The sequence below is a fragment of the Pan troglodytes genome, chromosome 1 (genome assembly GCF_028858775.2).
Source record: "Pan troglodytes isolate AG18354 chromosome 1, NHGRI_mPanTro3-v2.0_pri, whole genome shotgun sequence".
Lineage (NCBI taxonomy): Eukaryota > Metazoa > Chordata > Mammalia > Primates > Hominidae > Pan > Pan troglodytes.
Genome location: NC_072398.2, coordinates 193,225,658 through 193,252,794, shown reverse-complemented (window position 1 = coordinate 193,252,794; position 27,137 = coordinate 193,225,658). Strand labels below are relative to the sequence as shown.

At 48.3% G+C, this 27,137-nt stretch overlaps 1 protein-coding gene and 1 non-coding gene across 3 annotated transcripts in view; one reads left to right on the top strand and one right to left on the bottom strand.

The window, feature by feature from the left end:
* The window catches only part of EPHA10 (EPH receptor A10), a 51,274-nt gene extending 24,823 nt beyond the window's left edge, over positions 1 to 26,451 (bottom strand). The window contains exons 1-5 of one of the 2 annotated variants that reach the window (XM_063803440.1): positions 26,252 to 26,451; positions 24,074 to 24,138; positions 22,700 to 23,378; positions 15,507 to 15,662; positions 14,199 to 14,549 (exon numbers count right to left, since the gene is read on the bottom strand). In XM_063803440.1, coding sequence (XP_063659510.1) covers positions 14,199 to 14,549; positions 15,507 to 15,662; positions 22,700 to 23,378; positions 24,074 to 24,138; positions 26,252 to 26,357 — 1,357 coding nt within the window. In that variant the 5' untranslated portion in view covers positions 26,358 to 26,451. The remainder of the gene's footprint in view (positions 1 to 14,198; positions 14,550 to 15,506; positions 15,663 to 22,699; positions 23,379 to 24,073; positions 24,139 to 26,251) is intronic. The other variant, XM_054681277.2, reaches the window with a different exon arrangement.
* Positions 11,514 to 11,614, top strand: LOC112207516 (small nucleolar RNA U13). Its single transcript, XR_002941953.1, has one exon. It is a non-coding gene; the product is annotated as a small nucleolar RNA U13 (small nucleolar RNA).
* Positions 26,452 to 27,137: the final 686 nt, after the last annotated feature.

Here is a 27,137-nt window from a genome sequence, read left to right as displayed (position 1 = left end):
GCTCACCCATGTTCATTGCAGCATTATTTACAACAGCCAAGAGGTGGAAGCAACCTAAATGTCCATAAGTGGATAAATGGATAAAGAAAATATGGTGTATACTCCATGGAATACTATGCAGCCATAAAAAAGGATGAGTTCATGTCCTTTGCAGGGACATGGATGAAGCTGGAAACCATCATTCTAAGCAAACTATCACAAGGACAGAAAACCAAACACCGCATGTTCTCACTCATAGGTGGGAGTTGAACAATGAGATCACTTGGACACAGAGCAGGGAACATCACACACCGGGGCCTGTCGGGGGGTGGAGGGTGGGGGGAGGGATAGCAGTAGGAGAAATACCTAATGTAAATGACGAGTTGATGGGTGCAACAAACCAACATGGCACTTGTATACCTATGTAACAAACCTGCACGTTGTGTACATGTACCCTAGAACTTAAAGTATAATAATAAAAAAGAGTTAAAAAAAGAAAAAAGAATATATGGTGTAAACATACAACAGGATATTAGTCCTTAAAAAGAAGAAAATTCTGTTATATGCTACAATATGAATGAACCTTGAAGATACTATGCTAAGTGAAACAATTCGTCACAAAAAGACAAATACTGCATGATTCCACTTATGTGAGGTATCTAAAGTAGTCAAACTCTTTGAAACAGAAAGTAGAATAGTAGGCCAGGTGCAGTGACTCATGCTTATAATCTCAGTGGCTCACACCTGTAAACCCAGTACACTTTGGTAGGCCAAGGCCAGTAGATCACTTGAGGCCAGGAATTCAAGACCAGCCTGGCCAATGTAGTGAAACCCTGTCTCTACTAAAATTACAGAAATTAACCAGGCCTGGTGGTGTGTGCCTATAATCTCAGCTACTTGGGAGGCTGAGGCAGGAGAATCACTTGAACTCAGGAAGTGGAGGTTGCAGTGAGCCAAGATTACACCAGTGCCCTCTAGCCTGGTTGATAGAGTGAGACCCTGTCTCAAAAAAAAAAAAAAAAAAGGAAGTAGAATGGTAGTTGCCAGGGGAGGGTGGTGGGGGTAAAGGGGAGTTGTTGACTGGATACAGAATTTCAGCTTTGCAAGATGAAAAAGTTCTACACCCCAGGTATTGGAGTTCATGCCTGTAATCTCAGCACTTTGGGAGGGCCAGGGTGGGAGGATCGCTTGAGCCCAGGAGTTCAATACCAGCCTGGACAACAAAGTGAGACCCTGTCTCTACAAAAAATCAAACAATTAGCTGGGCATGGTGTCACACACCTGTGGTCCCAGACACGTGGGAGGCTGAGATAGGAGGATTGCCCGAAACCAGAAGGTCAAGGCTGCCACTGCACTCCAGCCTAAGCAATACAGCAAGACCCAGTCTCAAAAAAATAAATAAATAAAAATAAAGAAAAAAAATTATAGAGATCCTTTGGACAACGTATCTAGTTAACATTACTGTACTATACACGTGAAATGGGTTAAGATGATACATTTTATGTGTTTTTTACAGTAAAAAAAATGTTGCCCAGGTCACAACCCAGAGCAAACAAAGCATCATCTCTGTAGGCTGGAGCTCAGGGATCAGTTGGTTTTATTTTATTTTATTATTTATTTATTTATTTATTTTTTTTTGAGACAGAGTCTCACTCTGTCACCCAGGCTGGAGTGCAGTGGCGGGATCTCGGCTCACTGCAAGCTCCACTTCTCAGGTTCACGCCATTCTCCTGCCTCAGCCTCCCGAGTAGCTGGGACTACAGGCGCCCGCCACCACGCCCAGCTAATTTTTTGTATTTTTAGTAGAGACGGGGTTTCACCATGTTAGCCAGGATGGTCTCCATCTCCTGACCTCATGATCCGCCCACCCCGGCCTCCCAAAGTGCTGGGATTACAGGCGTGAGCCACCGCGCCCAGCCAGTTGCTTTATTTTTTAAGTTTCTTGGTGATTCCAGTGTGCAGACAAGTTTGAGAACCGCCAGTCTGGATGATGTCAGATGAACAGCAGCATATACACACATACACACACATACGGGAGATAATAAGGCCTGGGGTTAGTGTTCGGCAAAGGGGTTTCCAAGAGAAGATGCCAGGAGGGCAGTGGGAGAAATGGTTCCAGGGCTCAGAAAAGGTGTCTGGGAGAAAGATGGAGATGCAGGAGCCATGAGAAGGTGAAGGGATGAAACTGTCCAGGGAAAACACATAAAAAGAGAAGAGGAAAAGCTTTTAGGGAATAAGCCTGAGACACGCCAACAATTAAGAAACAGGCAAGGGAAGAGAAGTTTGACAAGGAGGAGCCAGAGAGGCAGGAGGAAGACCAAGGGTGGGCAAGGTGATGGAAGCCCAGGGAAGAGAACATTCAGGAAGGTTCCCTCCTGACTTTTCCAGTGGTTAGCCCACTATTGGTCCACAAGCAAGTGATCTTACTCCCTGAGCCTCGGTTTCCCCGTGTGTAAAATGAGAACAATGATGACACCTCCTAGGCTTGCTGTGGGAATTTTATGAAGTAATGTGTATGAGGGACTCAGCGAGTGCTCAGCACCAGCATTCCAGCAAGAGGAGCTGGCGCTGGGCCATGTCTCACGCTGAGAGGAGACAACAGAGTAAGATGATGATTCAAACTTCCCACTGGCTTTCATAAAGTGGACATTCCCGGTGCCTTCAGGGGATTGAGGAAAGTACCGATCAGATAGTAATAAGGCAAGAAAGTGGAAACAGGGAGTAGGTGGCTCAGGCTCTGACAAGTGCGTGGATGTGGCTTCTAGTCTTAAATGGTATATATATCTAGCAGCCTCCACTCCATGTCTTTCCCAAATTCCAATTAAAACATAAAGACACAGTAAGAGTTGAAAACCTACACCATCACCATAAACTAGTCTTGAGAGCTGATTGCCAGAATGGGGGCTGGAGAGTAGAGTGGCACATTTCTACTTATGATCAAGGCAGTGGGACTAGATCAAAAAGTGCAATTGTAATGAACCCCTAGGCTACACTGCCCACAGAGTGGCATTGCCTCCCATTCTAAAAATAACTCAAAAAATCCTTTATTCCTCCCTTCAGTGTCTGACCCTTTAAAAAAAAAAAAAAAGCCAGGTCTTTGTCAAGTGGACAATGCACAGCCAGCACTCTACTGCAGAGCTGCTTTCGAGGAAGAGTGCTCTTCCCTATCCCCCGGGGGCACTTCTCAGCCAAAATTCACTTTGAGATGGCAGCTCCCAGAAAAGGCCTGAGCACAAAGGCGAGAGGAGTGATGAAGCATTCTAGGAGGTGGCAAAGTTCCTTGCGAATACAGATGGGGCAGAGATGGAAAAGGAGGCTAGAAATGTCCATTTTTGAGCTACATTTGTGGAAAGCATCAGATGGCCAGGATAGAGAGGTAGAAGATGGTTCCATCTCAGCTCCGAAGAGATAATTAGATGAAAGCCTGATAAATCCTGCTAGTGGAGCTAAAAACTAACACCAAGCACCTGCTCTCCAGCTGTAGATTTGAGATGGGAATCAGCCAGCACCCAAGTGGGGCCAAAGTTACAGCAGATAGTACTGGAAACCTAGTCAACAGCCTTGTCCCCCTTTCCTGCTAGCTGAGCTGAATTTTTGGTTCATAGTCTACTGTCTCCCCATAGATGACTTGGGTAACTTCTGGTTGTTCTAAGACATTTGTGTGCACTCATTCCCTTTGCCAGTGAATGGTTTAGGGTTGGGCTTACAATCCAGTTCTGGCCAACAAAAGAAGTTAGCTGGGGACAGGGGATTCAGAGAAAAGTTTCTTGCTTTTAAAAAGATACCTGCAAGGAAGAAACAGTTCTTTTTCTGCCTCTGAATGGTAAGGATGTGATGTGTGGAGCTGCTGCAGCCACCTTGCTACCATGAGGGAACCAGCCTATGTGATGAGAATGGCAGAGTGGACAAACAGAAAAAACCTGGGTCCTTGAGGACACTTTTGAGCTGCTGAATGAACCAAGCTTTAACTCTAGCCCTCTTATGTGAGCTAAGAAATCATTTAAGTTAAAGTCAGTTAGGGCCCAGCACTGTGGCTCATGCCTATAATCCCAGAGCTTTGAGAGGCATAGATGGGGGTCTTGCTTGAGGCCAGGAGTTAGAGACCAGCCTGGGCAACATAGCAATACTCCGTCTCTACAAAAAAATTTAAAAAGAAAAAAAAAAATGTTAGCTAGGCATGTTGGCATGCCTGCAGTCCTAGCCACTTGGGAGGCTCAGGTGGGAGGATCACCTGACCCCAGGAGTTTGAGGTTACAGTGAGCCTATGATCATGCCACTGCACTCCAGCCTGAGTGACAGAGTAAGACCTTGTCTCTAATAATAATAATATAATAATAATAAAATAAAATCAGACTGAGATTTATTGTTACTTGCAGCTGAAAACCTCATAACTAATTCAAAGGGCAATTCACGCATCTTTTTTGTTGTTGTTGACAAACACCAGCTATTTCCTTACTCAAGAACAAGTAAACAGAAAATACCAGAAATTGGGTATATGAAAAAATATTTCAGAATAAGAGAATAGGAACATTATTCTGAAGACTCAGGAGAAGCAGATCTTGAAAAGTGATTTAATATGATAGAGAGTAAGTAAAACGCTCTGGCACTTTAAGAAGAAAGAAAACACAGCCTCCACCAACTATGTACAGAAGGTCATAAGGAGAAAACAGGTGGAGAAGAAAAAGAAACGAGATGAGATAAAAATGGAGAAACTGAGAAGGGCTGGGTGAAGAAACTAAAAGTGCATCAGCAAAATTGAAATATTTAAAATAAAATTCATTACAAATACAAGGAATTTTAACAAAATCACAAACAGAATGCAAAATGAACCCCTCTCAGTCTTTGGAACATCAAGTACAAAATAAGAAGGAACTACAACTGAATAATAACTCATGATGGTTTAACTGATGATTGTTTTACAATGGTGTAAAAGCAATACAACCATTCTATTTTTGCACTTTCAGTACAGTGTTCAATAAATTATATGAGATACTCAGTGTAAAATACTCATTGTAAAATAGGTGATTTTGCCCACCTGTAGGCTAATGTAAGTGTTCTGGCCATGTTTAAAGTAGGCTAGGCTAAGGTATGATATTTGGCAGGCTAGGTGCATTAAATGCATTTTCGACTTATAATATTTTCAACTTATAATGAGCCCAATGGGACATAAGCCCGTCATTAAGTTGAGGAACATCTGTGTATATATAGATAGATATAGATACAGATATAGATATATAAAGACAGAGAGAGAAAGAACTACACTATAAAATAGTGCACATTGTTTTAAAGTAGCCATGAAATAGTTTAAAAATTTTTACCACGTACAAACCTCCATGAAGCACTACAATCAGCAACGTAAAGACGAACAAAATAAAAGCAAGTCATCTGGAAATAAAAGCACATCTTCTAAAATAAGTTGAGTCAAAACTACAACACTAAAAGAAAACACAGAAATGTTAACCTTGGACTAAGCAATGGTTTCTTAGCGATGACACCAAAAGCACAAGCAACCAAAGAAAAAATAAATAAATTTGACTTCATCAAAATTAAAAGCTTTTGGCCGGGCACAGTGGTTCACTCTTGTAATCCTAGCCCTTTGGGAGGCTGAGGCAGGTGGATCACGAGGTCAGGAGTTCGAGACCAGCCTGACCAACATGGTAAAACTGTCTTAACTAAAAATACAAAAAAAAAAATTAGCTGGGCGCCTCAGTGTGTGCCTGTAATCCCAGCTACTCAGGAGGCTGAGGCAGGAGAATCACTTGAACCCAGGAGGCACAGGTTGCAGTGAGCCAAGATCACGCCACTGCACTCCAGCCCATCTAAAAAAAAAAAAAATAGCTGGATGTGGTGGTGTGCACCTGTAGTCCCAGCTACTCTGGAGGCTGAGGCAGGAGAATCGCTTGAACCCAGGAGGTAGAGGTTGCAGTGAGCCAAGATTGCACCACTGTACTCCACCCTGGGCAACAGAGCAAGACTCCATCTTGGGGAAAAAAAAAAAAAAGAAACTAAAAGCTTTTGTGATTGAAAGGCTATTCTCAATAAAGTGAAAGCCAAACCACAGAGTGGGAGAAAATATTCACAAATCATGTATCTGACAAGGTTTGTATGGGTTAAATTGTGTCTCCAAAAAAGATATGTTGAAGTCCCAACCACCACCTCCCATCTCAGAATGTGATCTTATTTTTACAGAGGTAATCAAGTTAAAATGAGGCCATTAGGGTGGGCCCTAATCCAATATGACTGGCATCTTCATGAAAAGAAGAATTTGAACACAGAGAAAAACACCTAGAGAGATGATGATGTGAAGACACCGGGAGAAGACAGCCATGTGACTAGAGTGATGCGTCCGCGAGCCAAGGAACACCAAGGATTGCCAGGAAACATAAGAAGCTGAAAGGGCAGGGAAGGGTCCTCCTCTAGAACCATCGGAGGCAGCGTGGCTCCGACGACACCTTGATTTTGCAACACATTTGTTTTAGGCCAGCCAGTTTTTTGGCACCTTGTTAGAGCAACCCTGGGAAATGAACACAAGGGTCTAGTGTCTGTAATACATATCTATAGTTATAATATAACTTAATGACAAAAAGAAAACCCTGCACAGGAAAAGATGTTCAATATCATTAGTTATTAGGGAAATGCAAATCAAAGCCACAATGAGATACCACCTCACATCTGCTAGGATGGCTACTGTTTAAAAGACAAACAATAACAAGTATTGGTGAGGAGGCAGAGAAACTTGGACCCTTGTACTTTGCAGGTAGGAATGCAAAATGGTACAGCTGCTTTGAAAAAGTTGATAATTCCTCAAAAAGTTAAAAAGTTATTATACGTATTAGTCAGCTCAGGTTACCATAACAAGAAACCACAGACCTTTAATAACAAAGGTGGCTTTCAAGCCGGGCATGGTGGCTCATACCTGTAATCTCAGCATTTTGAGTGGCCAAGGTAGGTGGATCACCTGAGGCCAGGAGTTTGAAACCAACCTGGCCAATATGGGGAAACCCTGTCTCTGCTAAAAAATACAAATACTAGCCAGGCGTGGTGGCATGCACCTGTAATCCCAGCTACTTGGCAAGCTGAGGCTTGAGAATTGCTTGAACCTGGGAAGCGGAGGTTGCAGTGAGCTGAGATCGCACCACTGCACTCCAGCCTGGGTGACAGAGGAAGACTGTCTCAAAAAATACATAAATAAATAACAAAGGTGGCTTTCCTAACAAAAGCCACCTTTGGCTTTCATAACAAAAATTTATTTTCTCACACTTCTGGAGGCTAGAAGTCCCAGGTCAAGAGGTCAGCAGATCTGTAATCTGGTAAGAGCTGTTTTCCTGACCAGCCACCTTCCCACTGTATTCTCACGTGGCCTTTCCTCTGTGTACACATGGACAAAGAGTGAGTGAGCTGTGGTGTCTCTCCCTTTTCTTTTCTTTTTTTTTTTTTTGAGATGGAGTTTCGCTCTTGTTGCCCACGTTGGAATGCAATGGCACGACCTCGGCTTACCGCAACCTCCGCCTCCCAGGTTCAAGCAATTCTCCTACCTCAGCCTCCCGAGTAGCTGGGATTACAGGCATGCACCACCACGCCCGGCTAATCTTGTATTTTTAGTAGAGATGGGGTTTCTCCATGTTGAGGCTGGTCTCGAACTCCTGACCTCAGGTGATCCACCCACTTCGGCCTCCCAAAGTCCTGGGATTACAGGCATGAGCCACCGCACCGGGCGGTGTCTCTCCCTTTTCTTATAGAGATACCAGTCCTAATGGATGAGGGCCCACCCTTATATCTCATTTAACCTTAATTACCTCCTTAAAGAGACTCTCTCCAAATATAGTCACATTGGGGTTTAGGGTTTTAACACATGAATCTGGAGGTAACATAATTCAGTCCATAACCACATGACTTAGCAATTCTACTCCTAGGTATATAACCATGAGAACTGAAAATATATGTTTATGCAAAAACATATATTCATTAATGTATTATGAATACATTAATATTCATAATAGTATTATTCATAATAGCCAAAATGTGGAAACAGCCCAATGTCTATCAACTGATGAATGGATAAGCAAAATTGTGGTCTATCCATGCAATGGAATGTCATTCAGCCATAAAAAGGAATGAAGTACTGATACATGCTACAATATGGATGAACCTTGAAGCCATTATGCTAAGTGAGAGAAGCCAGACATGCAAGTTCACATATTGTATAATTCCATGTATTGAGATGTCAAGAATAGGCAAATCCATAGAAACAGAAAGACCTAGTTGTTACCAAGAGCTAGAGGAGGTGGATGGAATGGTGAGTGACTAATGGGTTTCCTTTCAGGGTGATGAAATGTTTTAGAATTAGATAGCACTTATTGCACAACTATGCGAATATATGAAAAATCACTGAACTGTATACTTCAAAAGGGTGAATTTTATGTTACATGAATTATACCTAAAAAAACTTATAATACTAACAATGTGATAATATCATGTATCAAATGTATTGGAAGTGACAAAGCTATATTCAGAGGAAAACTCATAGCTTTAAAAAATTTAAACAAAAAATAACTAAGCACTGAACTTGCCTAGAAAAAGACTTCAGAGGTTGGGTGGGGTGGCTCACACCTGTAATCCCAAAACTTTGGGAGGCCAAGGCAGGTAGATTGCTTGAGTCCAGGAGTTCAAGACAAGTTTGGGCAACATAGTGAGACCCCCATCTCTACAAAAAACACAACATTAGCCAGGCGTAGTGGTGTGCACCTGTAATCTCAGCTACTTGGGAGGCTGAGGCAGGAGAATCGCTTGAACTCAGGAGGCAGAGGTTGCAGTGAGCCAAGATCATGCCACTGCACTCCAGCATGCGTGACAGGCAGAGTGAAACCGTCTCAAAAAAAAAAAAAAAAAACTTCAGGAAAGCAGGAGAGTGGTATTAATAAAGATAAAATCATAAAATATAGCCGGGCATGCTGACGTGCACCTGTAATCACAGCTACTTGGGAGGCTGAGGCAGCAGAATCACTGGAACCTGGGAGCCAGAGGTTGCAATGAGCTGAGATGGTGCCACTGCACTCCAGCCTGGGCAACAGAGTGAGACTCCATCTCAAAAATAATAATAATAATAAATCATAAAATAAGTGAGGAAAGTAAAGAACAATGGAATTGATAGGTTCAAGAGCTGATTCTGTGTCATAACCAGTAAAATTAACTTCTGGCAAGGATAATTAAGAAAAAAGACAGAAATCACAAGCATACAACAGGAAGAAAGAGAAAGTGAAGTTAACTCCAGGTACTGAGGAAATGTATATACATTTCTAATAATAAATTAGAAAAAGAACACCAAAATATTTTCTAGGAAAGCACAAATTTATAAAACTGATCAAGACGTTACAGTAAAGATTAAAAATATCAAACCACCAGGTGCAGTGCCTCACGCCTGTAATCCCAGCACTTTGGGAAGCCAAGGCAGGCAGATCATCTGAGGTCAGGAGTTCAAGACCAGCCTGATCAACGTGGTGAAATCCCATGTTTACTAAAAATACAAAAATTAGCTGGGCGTGGTGGTGGTCGCCTATAATCCCAGCTACTTGGGAGGCTGAGGCAGCAGAATCACTGGAACCTGGGAGGTAGAGGTTGCAGTGAGCTGAGATGGTGCCATTGCATTCCAGCCTGGGCGACAGAGTGAGACTCCATCTCAAATAAATAAATAAACAAATAAATAAAACTTTCTCTCCAAAAATGGCATAGAACCCAGAAAGTTTCCCAGGCAGTTTTTCATGCCTTCAAAGAATATGTAAATGTGTTGTTGAAACTGTCCCAGAGCAGAGAAAAAGAAGAAATGTTTCCTGATACCTTTACCAAAGCCAGCATCCCCATAGTGCCAAAACTTGACAAAGAACACATTACAAAACACTAATCTCTCTTAGAAATGTAGATGGGAAAAATCTTAAAATATAAGCAAATGAACTCAGCAAAACATCCAAAGAATAATATACTCATATCTAGTAGGGTATAATCCAGGAGTGCAGAGAGTTCACACTGAAATATCCATTAATAGAATTCATCATACCGACAGGTCAAAAAGGAAAAAATTTGGTCATATTGAAAATGCTTAATAAGCATTTTATAAAATTAACATCCATTTCTGATTTTTAGAAAAAGTTCAATGAAGCATTATATGGCCTAGGGATTAAAGGCACAGGGCTTTGAGGTCAGACAGACCTGGGTTCCAAAACCAATCTAAGATGAGTTTCCTTTCTTTTCATCTTTTTTTTTTTTTTTTTTTTTTTTGAGGTAGAGTCTTGCTCTGTCACCCAGGCTGGAGTGCAGTGGCACGATCTCAGCTCACTGCAACCTCCACCTCTGGGGTTCAAGAGATTCTCCTGCCTCAGCCTCCCCAGTAGCTAGGATTACAGGTGTGCACCACCACACCTGGCTAATTTTTTTTATTTTTAGTAGAGACGGGGTTTCACCATGTTGGCCAGGCTGGCTCAAACTCCTGACCTCAAACGATCCACCTGCCTCGGCCTCCCAAAGTGCTGGGATTACAGGCGTGAGCCACTGTGCCCAGCCCTGTTTCAATGAATTAATGTAGAAAATCATATTGCACAGTGCCAAATACAGCAGCACTAGATCAGTGGAAGCTTAGTATTTTTATTGAGAAAATGGAAATAGAAGAGTATTTCCTTAACATGGCTTCTAAATCTATCTGTGTCAAAACAGTTAAGATTGTTAACATAAGGCCGTGCACGGTGGCTCACGCCTGTAATCCCAGCACTTTGGGAGGCTGAGGCGGGTGGATCACCTGATGTCAAGAGTTCGAGACCAGCCTGGCCAACATGGCGAAACCCTGTCTCTACTAAAAATACAAAAATTAGCCGGATGTGGTGGTGTGTGCCTGTAATACCAGCTACTCAGGAGGCTGAGGCAGGAGAATCGCTTCAACCTGGGAGGCGGAGGTTGCAGTGACCCAAGACTGAGCCATTGCATTCCAGCCTGGGTGATAGAGCAAGACTCCGTCTCAAAAAAAAAAAAAAGATTGTTAATGTAAAATGCCAGATAAAAGTTAGTATTACATATACCATCATGCATTGCTAAATGATGGGAAGATGTTCTCAGAAATGCGTTGTTAGGTGATTTCATTGTTATACAAACATCAGAGTGTACTTACACAAACCTAGACAGCATAGCCTATGACACGCCTAGGCTACAACCTGTACAGCCTGGGTGACAGCATGTGACTGTACTGAATACTACAGACAACTGTAACAGAAAGTACTAAGTGACAGGAGTCTTTCAGCTCCGTTATAATCTTACAGGATCACCATCATATATGCCATCCATTGTTGACCAAAATGTCTTTATATGGTGCATGACTGTATTAAAACAAAAGGGATTTTATAGGTAGATAGTTACAAATATGAATACAGAGGTCAAAATAGACAGGAAAAATTTTCTGGAAGTATATACTCTAAGATATTAATAGTTGTTTATATCTATGTAATAAGATTATGGGTTTTTTTCTTCTTCTATACTGAATTTTTAAAAATGTGATCCTTTTGTAGTTTGCAAGTGTGATGATTGGGGATTCACACTCGTATGTGAGATGTGTCACCCCCGAACCTTTTCACGTTGGCAAAATACCCATCTGACATGAAAGAAAGATGGAAAAAAAGAATTTTTAAAGATGTAAATGCAATAGCAAATGTTAAATCACAATAGAGACAGTAAAAAACAGTACTGTTCCAGAAACCCAGACAAGCTGGAAAATCTCCAAAAGGCAGTGGAAATGGATTAAGAGCTCAAAAGGATAAGGGAAGTGAAGTGACAAGATTTGAGAATCAGAAAATGAATGTACAACCTAAGGCTTAGAGATATTTTTAAGAGATATATTTGAGCTATCAGAAGTTCTAGTCAAAGCAGTGGCTGAATAAAACTTTTTTTTTTTGAGACTTTTTTTTTTTTTTTAAGAGACATAGTCTGGCTCTGTCACTCAGGCTGGAGTGCAGTGGCACAATTATCACTCGCTGCAGCCTCAAACTCCTGGGCTCAACTGATCCTCCTCCTTCACCTTCCTGAGCACCTGGTACTACAGGCACACATCACCATGCCTGGCTAATTTTTTAAATTTTTTGTAGAGACAGGGTCTCACTATATTGGTCCTGGCCTCAGGCTCCCAAAGTGCTCAGACTAAGGGCATGAGCCACTGTTCCCGGCCTGAAGAAAACTTTTCCCGGGAAAAAAAAAGTTGTGCAAATCAAAAGGTTTACTCAATCAAAAGAAATCCATATTGGTAGTCGGGCGCAGTGGCTCACGCCTGTAATCCCAGCACTTTGGGAGGCCAAGGAGGACAGATCACGAGCTCAGGAGATAGAGACCATCCTGGCTAACATGGTGAAACCCCGTCTCTACTAAAAATACAAAAAATTAGCCGGGTGTGGCTGCATGCCCCTGTAGTCCCAGTTACTCAGGAGGCTGAGGCAGGAGAATGGCGTGAACCCCAGACGCGGAGCTTGTAGTGAGCCAAGATCGCCACTGCACTCCAGCCTGGGCAACAGAGTGAGACTCCTCTCAAAAAAAAAAAAAAAAAAGAAAGAAAAAGAAAAAGAAAAGAAAAAAAAGAAATCCATATTGGTTAAATGATTATTTTCAGCCTGGCATGAGGTGGCTCATGCCTGTAATCCCAGCACTTTGGGAGGCCAAGGCGGGCAGATGACTTGAGGTCAGGAGTTTGACACCGGCCTGGCCAATATGGTGAAACCCCATCTCTACTAAAAATACAAAACTTAGCTGGGTGTGGTGGTGCGCACCTGTAATCCCAGCTACTCGGGAGGCTGAGGCAGGAGAATCACTTGAACCCAGGAGGCAGAGGTTGCCATGAACTGTGATCACACCACCACACTCCAGCCTGGGTGACGAGCAAAACTCCATTTCAAAAAAAAAAAAGAAAGTCTGGCTAGGCGCGCAGTGGCTCACGTCTGTAATCCCAGCACTTTGGAAGGCTGAGGCCAGCAGATCATGAGGTTGAGAGATGGAGACCATCCTGGCCAACATGGTGAAACCCCGTCTCTACTAAAAAATACAAAAATTAGCTGGGCGTGGTGGCATGCACCTGTAGTCCCAGCTACTCGGGAGGCTAAGGCAGGAGAATCACTTGAACTCGGGAGGCAGAGGTTGCAGTGAATCAAGATCGCGCCACTGCACTCCAGCCTGGTGACAGAGCAAGACTCTGTCTCAAAAAAAAAAAAATTATTATCAACAGTAGGTTAAGCAGGTTAAAGAATTATTCTAACATCCGTGTGCATACGTGTACATGTCATATGTCCAAGTTAAGTAGAAAAGAATGAAAATAACCCTAGCCTCAGACTTCTTGGCAACACCACTGCCAAAGACAGAAGCGGGATCACAGAAAGCAGGGATGCAGGGTGACAGGCCGACCCTATAGCCTCGATTAGGAAGGGAGTCAGAAACCATACCACTCGCTTATCTTTCTTGCAAAGAATACAAGCATAACTTGAAGGTCCACCCCAGCTGAGAAGCGAATCAAAAGAAACTCTCAGGAATGAAGGTGTGGTGTAAAAAGGTTGTAGGTCTTCACTTATTCACCTCATGTCCAGACTCAGAGATGTATTGGCTGCTGTGTTCCATCGCCCCTACAGCCTAACTCTACAAGCTTCCTTGCCCTTTCCCGGGACCAGGAAAGGAGGTGGCCAGATGCAGCAAAACCATGCAGAGGCCGAGGTTTGGAGGTAAGGGACACAGGGCCGGATCCGGCTTCCCGAGACAGAGGGAAGGAAGTAAATTCGGATTCCTACTGACATTTTTTTAAAGGGAAGGTAAGAGATTAAGGGACTTTCCACCTCTTTTTCCCTGAGAAATCAGCGGCGAGGCCAACTGCAGAGCCGTGAGCGGGACAGAGGCTTTGTGCAAGGCGTCCAGGAGAAAGGCGAGCACACAGCGGCTTCCCGCAGACGCAACAGAACCGCGCGCCTCCCCTCTGGCCCAGTAGTAAGGGGACGCCTGCATCCTCAGTCCCTCTCGCACACTCGGGAGGGCGACTGACGCTGGGGCGTCCGGGGGGTGACTTTGTGTCCCGGAGAGGGGCGGGGTGCGTGTACAGAGGATGGCTTCTCTGGGGTGGGTGGGTGGGGCTCCCGCAGGACCGACGGGGCGGCCCCAAGAGGGCGCAGGGGCGGCAGGCGCGGTGGCCTCGGGGTGGGGGGCGCGGACGGCCTTACCCCCGGGCCCGGTGGAGACGGTGACCTGCGCGTAGGTGGTTCCCGCGGCGGCCGCCGGGCCCGAGACGCCGTTGAGCGCGGCCACGCGCACGGTGTAGCGCGCGCCGGGCCGCAGGTGCAGCAGCGTGGCGGCTCGCTCCCGCAGCCCTGCCTGGCGCGGTACGAAGGCCACGCGCGGCCCGCACGGCTCGCAGGCGCCCGCCGGGCCCTCGCGGCCGCAGCGCAGGCACAGCAGCGAATAGGTGACGTCCGAGCGGCCTCCCGAGTCGGCCGGCGGCAGCCAGCGCAGTCGCAGCGCCAGCGGCGAGCGGCTCAGGCTGTACTGCAGGTCCCGCGGCGCCGACGGCGGCCCTGAGGCGGCACAGGGGCGGGGCGGTCAGGGCGGGGCGTGGGTGCCCGTGAGAGGGGCGGGATGCACGAGGGGGGGGGCGGGGTCTTGTCCACCCCCAGTGAGGCAGGAGAAGCAGGGGCGCGAGGGTCAGTCGGGGAGGAGGGAACCAGGGCGTTCATCAAGGGACTTGGTGGATGAGGGGGGACGGGGGACAGGAGGGACAGTGGCATGGGGTCAGTCAGGGAGGAAGGTAGAAGGGACGACCGGTGAAGGAACAGGGATGGATGAGCGGGAATGGGCCGTGGGAGCCAGTGGGCATGGGGGATAGGACGGTGTGAGGGGTCTGGGGTGGGAGGAATGGGGGCGTGGGGTTCAGTCAGGGAGATTGGTACAGAGATGGTCAGTCAGTGAGGGGTCGAGGGCGGATGAGCCCGGGGCAAGCGGGAGCAGGGGCGAGCGGGAGCAGGGGTGAGTGGGAGCAGGGGCGAGCGGGAGGAGGGGCTTGCCCCGGGAAGGGTCAGAGACGGGGGCGTGGGGGCCCTTGGGAGGTCGGAATGTGAGAGTGGCGGGGCAGTTGGTGAGGATTTGGGAGGAGGTTAGTGAGGAACCGAGGATGGGAGCATGGGGACCGAACCGATGGTGCGAAGGTCGGGAGCCCCCCTTTTGGCTGGAGGGTAGGCAGGGTGAGGAGAGGGCAGCGGAGGGGCGCTCTCCTCAGTGATCCGCCAGGCATCCTAACCCCATCCTCCGTCTGGACTCTCGCAGTTGTCCTGGTTCTTCTCATCAAAGGCCCCGGCCCCCAGGGCGCGTCCAGGCTCCGCTCCCCCGTACGCCGCCTTCCGGGGCGCTGGCCCCCATATCCGCCCCCGTGCGCCCCAGTGCGGAGACCCTGCCCTCACCACCACCTGGATCAGGCCTTCCTTCTTGGCCACTCCCACCCCCCACCCTCCGCAGTGCAGCCTGGAGGGGGGACTCACGGGTGCAGGAAGCCGAGGGCGGGTCGGTGGGTGAGCGCGCATAGCTGTCCTGGCACACGCAGAAGGTGGAGGCGTTTTCCAGGGCCCGGCTGTGCTCTGGGCACGGTGAGCAGAGGGGCCGCCGCGGGGACAACTTGTAAAACCCTGGGGGACAGGCTGCAGGGCATGGCTGGTGAGAAGAGGGGGCTCCTCCAGTTTCTCCCCGCTTTCCTGACTGGCCTGGTTAGGGCAGCGTTTATCTCCTCCAATTGCGATAGAAAAACAGTCAGGGGACTCAGCCACTCCAGTCAGCACTGCCCCGTGGAGTGACTCCTGAACAACCCATTACCTACCCTTAGAAAACGCTGTGTGTTCGGAAAACTTTGAAACATTTTACTTTCAGCCGGGCGTGGTGGTTCATGCCTGTAATCCCAGCACTTTGGAAGGCCAAAGCTGGAGGATCACTTGAGCCCAGGAGTTGGAGACCAGCCTGGACAACATGGCCAAACCCCGTCTCTATTTATTATTTTTTAAATTACGTCTATTAATTCATTGAATCCTCACAACCACCTGTGAGGTTATATACTTTATCCTCTTTTTATTTTATTTATTTTTTATTTTTTATTTTCGAGTCTCCTTCTATCACCCAGGCTGGAGTGCAGTGGCGGGATCTCCACTCACTGCAACCCCCACCTCCCAGGTTTAAGCGATTCTCCTGCCTCAGCCTCCTGAGTAGCTGGGATTACAAGTGTGCACCACCATGCCCAGTTACTTTTTTTGTATTTTTAGTAGAGATGGAGTTTCACCATGCTGACCAGGCTGGTCTCGAACTCCTGGCCTGAAGTGATCTGCCCAGCTTGGTGTCCCAAAGTGCCGAAATTGCAGGCGTGAGCCACTGTGCCCGACCCTTTATCCCCTTTTTAAAATGAGGGAGCTAAGGCTAGGAGAGGTGAAGTTGCCTACAGCTACTCTCCCACAGCCTGTGGGATCCCAACCCAAGCCCACATCACACCACCCTCAGGACCACTGGAAGAAAATAAGTCAAACTCTGCAGTGCTGGTGTGAGAAAGAGAGGGGAGGAGAGGTGTCCCAAGAGCTGTTCCACAGTTACTCAGGGACAGACACACAAGCATACATGCACATGCACACACACAACCTCCCACCACCACCATCATGTGAGTGAGTGTGTCATAAATTCCCAACTGGAAGTAAAGCCAGCCAGGTGGAGGGGGGTGGGTGGAGAGAGAAGGGCCGGTAAAAGTTCCCTGGACCATGAGTCAGACCTGGTTCCAGTCTTGACACCTACTCAGTTTGCTTCTCTCACTTCTCAGAACACAGGTTGTTAAGATCACAAGTGTTTCTATCTGAACAACCTGGGTTTGTAGCTGAGTCACCCCACTTATTTGCTGTGTGGCCTTGAGCACATCAGTTGACCCCTCTGAGCCTTGTGTTGAATACCTACCTCAAAAAGGTTGTTGGAGGATTGAGATAAAACATGTAAACCACCTAGCCCAGTACCAACCACATTTTCACAATAATGGTAGTAATTACTGTTCCTCCCCCACAGGCCTTAAGTGGTAACTGCTAAACACCCACTTTAAAAAAATTTCTCACCACCTGGGCCAGGTGGTTCCTGGCCCTACCTCTCAGAACTTGGGTGGTCCTCACCTTGTTCCCTGGCCCTCTCCTCTAGTTTAGCTGGCTGCTCTCCAGCTCCAAGAAGACACAGTACAACAGAAAGGGTGCAGACTAGCCCTCAGGAGGAACTTTCAGCCTGTGTGGCAGAAGAGGGGAGGGGACTAGGATTTCCACTGTCTGGAAGGCATAGGTTTGAGAGGGTCTATCTTGCCCAGAGTCCTGGGCAGCACAACTCTGGGGAGGGGCTCGGCAGCCCAGGAGCCTTCAGAAGTCTCCTCTGCCTGCAGAACAGAGCATGGGCCAACTATCCCCGTGGTCTGGTGGGCAGCAGAGACCCAGGCTGGGACTTGGAAAGCTTGGGTTATAGTGTTGGCTGGGCCACTCCTTGTGCCTCTCTGGCCTCAAAAAAAGCATTGGTCAAATAGGAATAACAACCATGCCCTGCCCACCACTGTTGTGAAATAGGAGAGCAAGTGAGAGCCCAGATAAATGATCTGTTCGCAGGGTTTCACAGCAATAGGGGAAGAATGCTGGGGGCTCCTTCCCTACAAGTGTATGAGGGTGGCTGCTGTCCTAGAGGTGGGTGGGCCCATCAGCGACCACAGTGGTATCTCTGCTGTGAGAGGCTCTGCTTAGAAGAAGTTTGTGCTGAAGAGCAGATTCAGGGATTCCTGACTGCTAGCCCCTCCCTCTCTTCAAGGTCAGACCTTCAGAGATAATCTAGCTCAGCTCCCACTGGCCTGGTCCTCCGGCAGCTTCCCCAGCAGTAGCCACAGTCTTTGTCACATACTTTATCATGAGGCATTCACCCGCTTCTGAGGCTGCCTTTGTTGAACAATGCTGGCAGAAAGTGCTTCTTAGGATGAGCCCCCATTAGCTTTGCTGTCTGTAATGCCCCTTGTGCCACCCCATCACAGGGGCTCATTGTGCCCTATGGAGCCTCAGAGAACATATCTGCTTGGGTCCCTTGGCTCCAAGGCAATCCCACTGAGTTGTTTTGTTTGTTTGCTTCTTTGTGACAGGGTCTTGCTCTGTTGCCAAGGCTGGAGTGCAGTGGCACAATCATAGCTCACTACAGCCCCTGCCTCCTGGGGCCAAGCAATCCTCCCACCTCAGCCCTCCCAAGTAGCTGGAACCACAGGCATGCTGTGCAACCATGCCTGGCTAATTTTTTGTGTGTGGAGAGATGGGATCTCCCTGTGTTGCCCAGGCTGATCTTGAACTCCTGGCTCAAGCAATCCTCCTGCCTTAGCCTCCCAAATTGCCGGAATTACAGGTGTGAGCCACTGCACCTGGCCCTAGCAGAGAATTAAAGCTACTTGTTATATGCCCTGATTTTTTCCCCCAAAGGAAACCCCAGCTCTTTTACTAATTTCTCTAGTGGCTAACCGAGGGAGAACAAAAGTCAAGGTCACTAAAGAGAAACAAAAAGGGGAAAAGAACATATTCGTTCTATTCCCCCACTTATCCATCTACTTTTAGAGGGAAGCTTGTGTTAGCTGCAGAAGGCACTTGGAAGGCCTTAACTTTCTAAATACAAATCCAATCATTTCCCTTCCCTTCCTAATGTCCTCCAACAGCTCCCCACTGCCAACCACTCTACCCATGGTACACTGAGCTCATCCTTTCACACTTCTGGGTCTTGTTCTATAATTCCTTATATCCCTTTTCCCCTGGCAAACTTCTATACTTCTCCAAACCCCAGTTCAAATAACATCTCCCTTGTGAAGCTTTCCTTGGCATTGTCCCCAGCTCCCCACTCCCCAAGGCAGAACTGAGGCCATTACAAGTGGCCTTTTTCTGTTCTCATCAGACATGGATTGGGTTCCTGAGTCTCTTTCTCTCTCTCTCTCTTTCTCCCTCATTTCCCAGAGAAACCTCCTCCTCTCACTCCTGATCCATTCATTCAGCAAATATTTTTTAGCATCTACTAGGTAGGCTCTATAGATACACAACAATGAATAAAACAGACAAGGACCTTACTGTCCATTTGTACAGATGCCCTCCCTCCCACCTTATAGGGAGAAGGGAAGCCATCAGTTGATAATTCCCTCAACATCTGCCCATCAGAATACACAAATGCCCCCATCCACAACCATCTCCCCTCTCCTCCTCCCTTCCAGTCCTAGAGGAGGGAATGAGCCACCTCCTGTTGAAGGCCAGCCCCTCTGTCTCCACCCTGGATCTCTCCCTTTAACCTCATCCAATACTACATTCCATCAGTCATCTCCCTTCTTGGTAGTGAAGCAGTAAAAAGTGGCCCATTTTGGGTGCAGGCAATAAGGGCACAAACTATAGAGTATGTAAAAACAATAATAAAACTGACTAAAATCTGGCCTGCTTTTTTATTAGCAAAATGCATCAGCAATTCTAGCCCACATCAGTAATAAAATACTCCTGCCTCCTGGGACCGGGATGGGGATCCCCCCCATATACACACTTGGTATCCCAGTGGCTCTTTGTCCTTCCGCATACAAACAAGTCTCTCCCATCTATAATAAAAATCCTCGCTCAGTCCGATGTCCTCCTCGAGATACCTCCTCTTCTAATTCAAATCCAGGCTTCTAGATTCCCTGACTCAAGCTCTTCAACTTCCTTTATCCCTCAATCTACTGCAACCTGTTCTCTGTGTCCATCACTCAGCTGCAATTGCTCTCACCAAGGCCACCAACTGGGCACTTTCTAACCCTTGACTTACCTGACTGCTTCCCAACTCTAGGGCATTCCTTCCTGGACACCTTCAATCTCTCTTGGCTGTCATAATATCACACTCTCCTAGTTCTCCTCCATACTCTGATCACTCCCTCTCAGCCTTTTTAATGGGCTCTGTATTTTCTACTTGTCCTTAAGTATTGCTATTCTATGAGTCTTCATTGTTGGCCCTCTTGGCTTCTTACCCCACACATTCTCCTGGTCTGTCCCAACCACACCCACAGGTTCAAGTACTGTCTCTGTCTTACAGAGCTCCAGACCCACTTTCTAGCTACCTCCACTGGAATGCACCATGGACATCATAAATATGTGTCTACCCAGGTCCTGTGTTCTGTACCCTAGTGAATGATCCCTCTGTCCATTCAATCCCCAGTAGCATGTAAGTCAAATGGGACTCCTTTCTCCTCCTGTATCACATGGTCACTAAGTGCTGTGGATGCTAACTCATGATCCCATCTATCCTCATCTCTCAATGATCTCTGCTACTACCTTAGTTCAGCCCTTGTGCTCTTTCTCCTGCACTATTGCACCATCTTCCTTCTTCATCTTCTGGCTCCTAATCCTTCCCTCTTCAATCCTTTCTTTGCAATTGCAGCTTGAGTGATATTTTGAAAATACAAATCTGAGCATGTCAGATCCCTGCTTCAAATCCTCCCCATTGGCCTAAAGCATAAAGTCTAAGCTTTTTATCCCAACATTCAAGGCCTTTCATGATTTCCACCTGCTCCTCTCCAACCCCATCACTTCACTCCCACACCCCTACATGCCCTCTGCTCCAACCACATTTAGTTACATAGGCCCAGCCATGCTATGTTCCTTCTGCCTCCATCCTTCTGCATGCAATTCCTAAGCTTAGAATGCTCTAAGCTGCCTGGGAAAAAAAACCTTCTCACCTTCTCTGGGAAGCCTTCTCCATGCTTAGAATTGGGTTCTCCCTTCCATGCTTCCTTAGCTCTCTGTTTATGTTTCACACCCTATAGTAACCACTTTTTCACCCAATGCATTTTCACTGAACACCTACCATATGCCTTATCCTGTTATGAATGCTGGGGCTGCTGACACTAGTAACACCCAGTGCCTGAGCTCAAGAAGTTCCTAATCTAGGGTGTGGTCCCTATAGTCCCACCTACTCAGGAGGCTGAGGCAGAAGGAATGCTTGAAACCAAGAACTCAAGGCTGTAATGCACTATGATCATACCTATGAATAGCTGCTACACGCAAGCCCAGGCAACAAGACAAACCCCCATTTCTAAAAAAAAAAAAAGAAGTTCTTAATCTAGTGGTGAAAACACACATAAGTAGATCAGTGCATACCATGGGGTAAGTACAGAAATAGGTTTCAATGAATGCTGGAGGGCACCGAGGTGGATCCTAACTATATCTGGAGAGCTCAGGAAGGTTCGTGCCTCCCAGTCTTTCTCTAAATTACAATTTCCGCAGGGAGGAGATGGTGGCATTCATCTATATACATATAATAAGCCCTCAATAAATGCAGCTGGCACATCCTCAATTCATATTGGATGGATGATTGAACAAAGGAATGAGAGCAAATTTAGTCACTTCCTCCCCTGTCTTCCCACCACTCTGTGTATCCCTCTGTTATAGCATATATTACCCTCTTGTGATTTTTAAATTTTTGCATCTCTCCATCTAGACTGTGAGCTTCTTGACAGCTAGGACTATGTCTGACTCATTTCTGTTGCCCTGGCACCCAGAAAAGGACATGGTTTAGAAAAAGCATACCTTGATCTTTCTATATTAAGTACACACATTAATAACCCCATCATCACCCTCTGTATCCAAAGCCACAGGCAAGAGAGAGAATGAGAGGTCTGTTCCTAATGCCCCCACTAGCCTGAGAACCCAGCAAAACCCTCAACATGAAGGATCTCCCCCAGGGAGCACAGTGATTGTAGTTCAGAGTGTGGGATGTGATCTTCGTAATCATCTAGTGCAACTTCCCAATCCCTCTCTCCAGCATAAAAATCCCCCCTGCCAGCCTCTAACTTGCAAGTAGGTGGTCCATGACTGGGAGATTCCTCCCTGTAATGCAACCAATCCCACTAGCCTGAAGATTGGGCTGCTGTAGAGTTCTTCCTTATGCACTGAGGAGACCTCATGGTGTCATAGAATGTGAGTTGGGCAAGCCTGAATTCAAATCCTAGCTCCCTAACTTTGCAAGTGAGGTACTAATCTCTCTGAGGCTCTGTTTCTTCATCTGTGAAATAGAGATAAGAATGACTTCCTTTAGGCCAGGCACGGTGGCTCACGCCTATAATCCCAGCACTCTGGGAGGCCTAGGTAGGTGGATCACTTGAGGTCAGGAGTTTGAGACCAGCCTGGCCAACATGGTGAAACCCCGTCTCTACTAAAAATACAAAAATTAGCTGGGCATGGTGGTGCACGCCTATGATCCCAGCTACTCAGGAGGCTGAGGCAGGAGAATTGCTTGAACCCAGGAGGTGGAAGTTGCAGTTAGCCGAGATCAAGCCATTGCACTCCAGCCTGGGCAACAGAGCAAGAGAGACTCCGTATTTAAAAAATAATTAAAAAAAAAAACAAAACAATGACTTCCTTTATTGCCATGAAAATAAATAAACGAGAAGGCCTGTGCAAGGTGCCTAAGATATAGGTCCCTAATGCCTCCTTAGCCAGTCAATTTCATCTAGTAAGTTCACTCATTGGCCCTGACTGGACTCACTGGAAACTCCACAAGACTTCAGGGCTCTCCTTGGGCTCCAGAGTCCAAGGCTTCTCCACCGCCCCCCGACCCCACACCCTCCTCTTTCCTCTAGGGCACACTCTCTCTCAATTGCCACCTACGCTCTACACTCCCACCCCAAGGCCCCCAGCCAACTGGATACCTTCGCAGATGTCACCACGCTCCTGGAATCCCGCGCTGCAGCTGCAGCGGCCCACAGGCACCAGCCACTCGCCGTCGGCGCCGCAGTGCATGCGTGGGGGGCTGCCAGGCTCCCCTTCCGAGTGCGCCACGCACGTTCCGGCCACTTCCACCAGTGTGGAGAAGGCGCTCTCGGCTGCGGTGGCTGGGAACGTGGCCAGGCCCCGCACGGTGGCACGGCACTGCTTGTAGTAGACGCGCACCGAGACAAGCGCCACGCATGCGCCCACGTCCTGAAAGGCCAGGTGGAAACCCCGCCGGCTGAGCGGTCCGATCTCGCGCACCTCTGTGTTCAGCTTCATCTTGCGCTCACCCAGGTCGCCCTGCGTGAAGCTCTCGTCCGCCGCGATCGTGTCGATTTTGCGGGGCCGGCTGCCGCCTAGGCGGGGACGCCCACGGCCCAGGTCGGCCTCAGTTTCCAGGTAGTAGACGTTGAAGGTCTCCTTGCAGGTGCCCGCGGCGCCAGGGATGCTGCTGCAGTCACGGAGTGTGAACTGCAGTTCCACGAAGATGCGCTGCCCGCGGCCACGGCTTATCCAGCCAGTCTGCAGCCAGTTGTCCTGGTTGGGCTCCAGCACATTGCACACTTGGTACGTGCGGATGGGACGGTCGTGTTCATCCACGCCGCTGATCTCCTCCCACTGGGGACAAGAATAAAGGGGTGGGCAGCCCAGAGCCAAAGTGCTTCCAGAAGGTGGAGCGCTAGCAGTGACTCCTGCCTTCTCTCTCAGCACCATGCACACCCCGGAAATTGTAAGATGCAGCGCTGGGAGAAACTTTGGAAACAAATGATCCCAATCCTTATTTTTATAGATGGGGAAACTGAGGCTCCAGAGGGAGAGCGATCTGACCAGGTATGCACATCAAGTTAGTGGTGGAGCTAGGAATGGTGCCTGTAGTCTCCTGACTCTCTGAGCAGTGCCCTTTGCACTCCACCAAGCTGCTGTTACAGCCCACATCATCCCCCCCTACCCCAAGCCTCTTTTAGGACTCCCAGTCTTGCTTGCTGTGTCAATCAATCAACAACATTGTTTGGAGGATCTACTACTATGTGCAAGCCACTGTCCTGTATTAACTCCATCCAGATGCCACGTTTCTGTTCCTAGACAGCCAGTTCTCTCCTCACTTATTCACTTTTTTTTTTTTTTTTTTTGACTGTCTAACTGGCTGAAGACTCAATGTTTTCTAATAGGCCACTCTGGCTTGAAGTCAGGGCTGCTGGAGACCACACACTCTGAGGAGCACTTTTGTCTGATGTAAACATGAGGAGCTGAGGAGACTGTATCCTGGACCACCAGAGGATCCCTGGGACAGGGAGAGACACTTGTGCACTTACCCCATTACTCGGCAGTGCAGTCCAGCCCAGCTCGGCCTGGGAGGCTTTGGAATCCAGGAGGATAACTAAGGAGAGGGGAAGACAGAAATATCAGAAATCGAGAAGGTCAGTTTAGCAAGAGAGTGGAATCCTTTGGTGAAGTCCCTGTAAATTTGCTGAGAGAATGCAATATGTGACAAATGATATGGGCAAGTTTTTCCCACTCCATACATCCCCAGGAGGGGTGTGAATAGCTCAAATCCAGAGAGAGGTAACCACAGTCAGTAGGGAAGGAGCTTGTATTCAGTTCCTGGGGCTGCTGTAACATATTACCACAAATTTAGTGGCTTAAAACAACACATTATTTTTCTGTTACAGTTCTGGAGGTCAGAAGCCCAAAGCCACTTTCACTGGTCTAGAGTCAAGGTGTCAGCAGGACTGTTTTCTTTTGGAGGCTCTGAGGGGAGAATTCATGTCCTTACCATCTTCAGCGTCTGGTGGCCGCCTGTAGTCCCTAGCTTGTGGTCCCCTCCTCCATCTTCAAATCACATCACTTTAATCTCTGCCTCAGTCATCACACTGCCTCCTCCTCTGACTCTGGCTCCTCCTGCACCCCTCATACAAGGACCATTGTGATTATTGGGCCCATCCAGATAATCTAAAACAATCTCTCCATCTCAAAAGATCACTAATCACATATGCAAAGTCCTTTTTGTCAATTAAGCTAACATTCATGGTTCTAGGGATTAGGACATTGACATATTGGGGGTGGGGGTCATCATTCAGCCTTCTACAGGGTCCATGGCAAATACTCTAAGGTTGGCTCTCAGATTGGGGGTGGGAGTCAGTGACTCTCCCCAGCCTTCTTAGGTTCCCAAAATTATAGCTAAATGTCAATTAGAGAGAGAGAGAGAGAGAGAAAGTGAGTAGTGAATGTATGAGGGGATTCCTGTATATACCCCCCAATCCACTCCTACTCAGGGGCTTTTCTGAGGTCGGTGGTCCCCAGGCATGAAGACTTGAACATTTTTAGTCTGACTCCCGGGCCTCTGAGAAAACAATGTGGAGAGATACTGCTAACAACTGGAGAAATAAAATCTCTCTTCTCCTCAGCCAGCCCTTTTCCCAGGGGCTGTCACTTCCACTGCTTTTGAAAGAATGTCTGGGATTCTTTTATGTATACATCTATGACCCTTCCTACCAGAGAAGCTTGAAGTCCCTTTATTCCCCCAGGAGGCATCGGATCAGCAGCCTGCAACCTCTCAGCATGGATCACAGAAAATGGTTTGGACAGCAGAGTCCGCAGACCAGAGACAGGAGGTCAGGACACCCCGGAGTCTTGGAAGATTACCCTCTGGAGCTTAAACCAGGGGGTGGGCCACCAAGGTGAGGGCCTCTCCAGAGGCGTCAGCGACTGTGGGCAGGACCGCCGACGGCTTTCCGAGATCCGCGCAACTGACAGCACATCGGAATCGCGAAATGGAAGGCATCAGCCATCCAGGGCCCAGACCAACCCCGCGGTCAACGCCTCAGATTCCAGCTCCTCCGGATTCTGCACCTGGATATGACGCCTCTGGATTCAACTGAGCGTATAGCTCCCCCAAATGCACAATCAGAGGCAAGACGCGGGCTCCAGTATCGCCCACAGCCTCAAACCCGGCAACGCGGAGCGCGCCCGGTAGACTACGCTCAGAATTCAGCACTGCGGACAGTTCCACGATCAGCACGTCGGGCAGCGCCCGGATCCAGCCCTGTCGACCAGCATTCCACCTTCTGTTGGCCACACTGTGGTCTCCTAGCCCCTGTGGTCCGGGCTCCATCCCGTCTCCCCATATTCCGAGCTCACCTCCGCATCTCCCTGTCTCCACTCTTCATCTCCCCGCCCCCGCACCTCCCACCTCCAATCACTCAGCTTGTCCGTCTCACCGGCCGCTGGACCGCCGCCTCTGGCTCCCGCGGTTCCTGGCCTCTTTCTTTCCCAACCTCCCGGGTCTCCAGCCCCCAAGCTCCTCAGCGCCCCTCTCTTCGCTACTGCTTGACCACATTTTTCTCTGTCTCTCCAGTTCTTTGCTGCCTGCTTGCTTCAAGCCCCAATACAGACTCTAGCCTCTCCAATGACTCCTTCCCCCAGAACCCCCGTCGCCAGCCCCCTATCTTTTGGTATGCCACGCTCCGAGCAGAGCTCACCAGTCTTCTCACCTTCCTCGGCGGTCCCAGGCCGCCAGGGTCCCAAAAGCAGCGCGAGACAGAGCTGCATCCGGCAGAGGAACAGGCGCAGCGGGTGTGGACGGGCGCAGGTCTCCATGGTCCGCAGACCGACCTGTCAGTGCGGCGGCGGCTCAAGCCGCGCCAGCCTAGCACCGCTGAGCAGTGCCCCCAGACCCCCGAGCCAGCTGGGGGCGGAGTCTCACCGCTCACCATCATCCATGGGAACCAATCACTAGGCACCGCCGCGGGATGCCAACCAATCCCCGCCAGCAGAGGGTGGGAAGGTGGAGTTTCATAGGCCAGGGGCGGAACACCCAACTGGTGGGGAAACGAAGGGGTCCCGCAGATCTCCAAACCGTGGGGGGTGGGGCAGCTGTGGGAGCTGGCGGGGCTTCTGCGAGAGGGGAATGAGCTGGCATCGGTGGCCCAGAGCGCTAAACCTTAGCTCCTCATTCCTGAGAAGTAGGCAGGCAAGGTGGGCTTGGCTTAAGGAGGGGCGACCCTCGGGGAGGCAGCAACACTTGCAGCCTCTGAGCTAGTCTGGAAGCTCCCTTGTTCCCAGGACTTGCGGGGTTTTGAAGCTTTATGTCCTGACCCCAAGCTCTGGGGAGCTCTCCTGTCTCCCTGCCCTGGGTCTGTTCCTGTGTCTGAGGCTCCCGGTGTCTCCTAGCTCATCCCCCCCTTTCTCTTCCCGCCCTCATCACACACACACACACACACACACACACACACACACACACACAGCGGCAGGAAGGAGGGGCCGAACGATCCCGGGAGCTGCTCGGGAAAGGAGAGCAAAGTGAGGGACGGGGTCCTGCCCTACCAACGCGCTTCCGAGGCTGGAAAACCATGTGGACGCTGGGATGGGGGCGGTGGC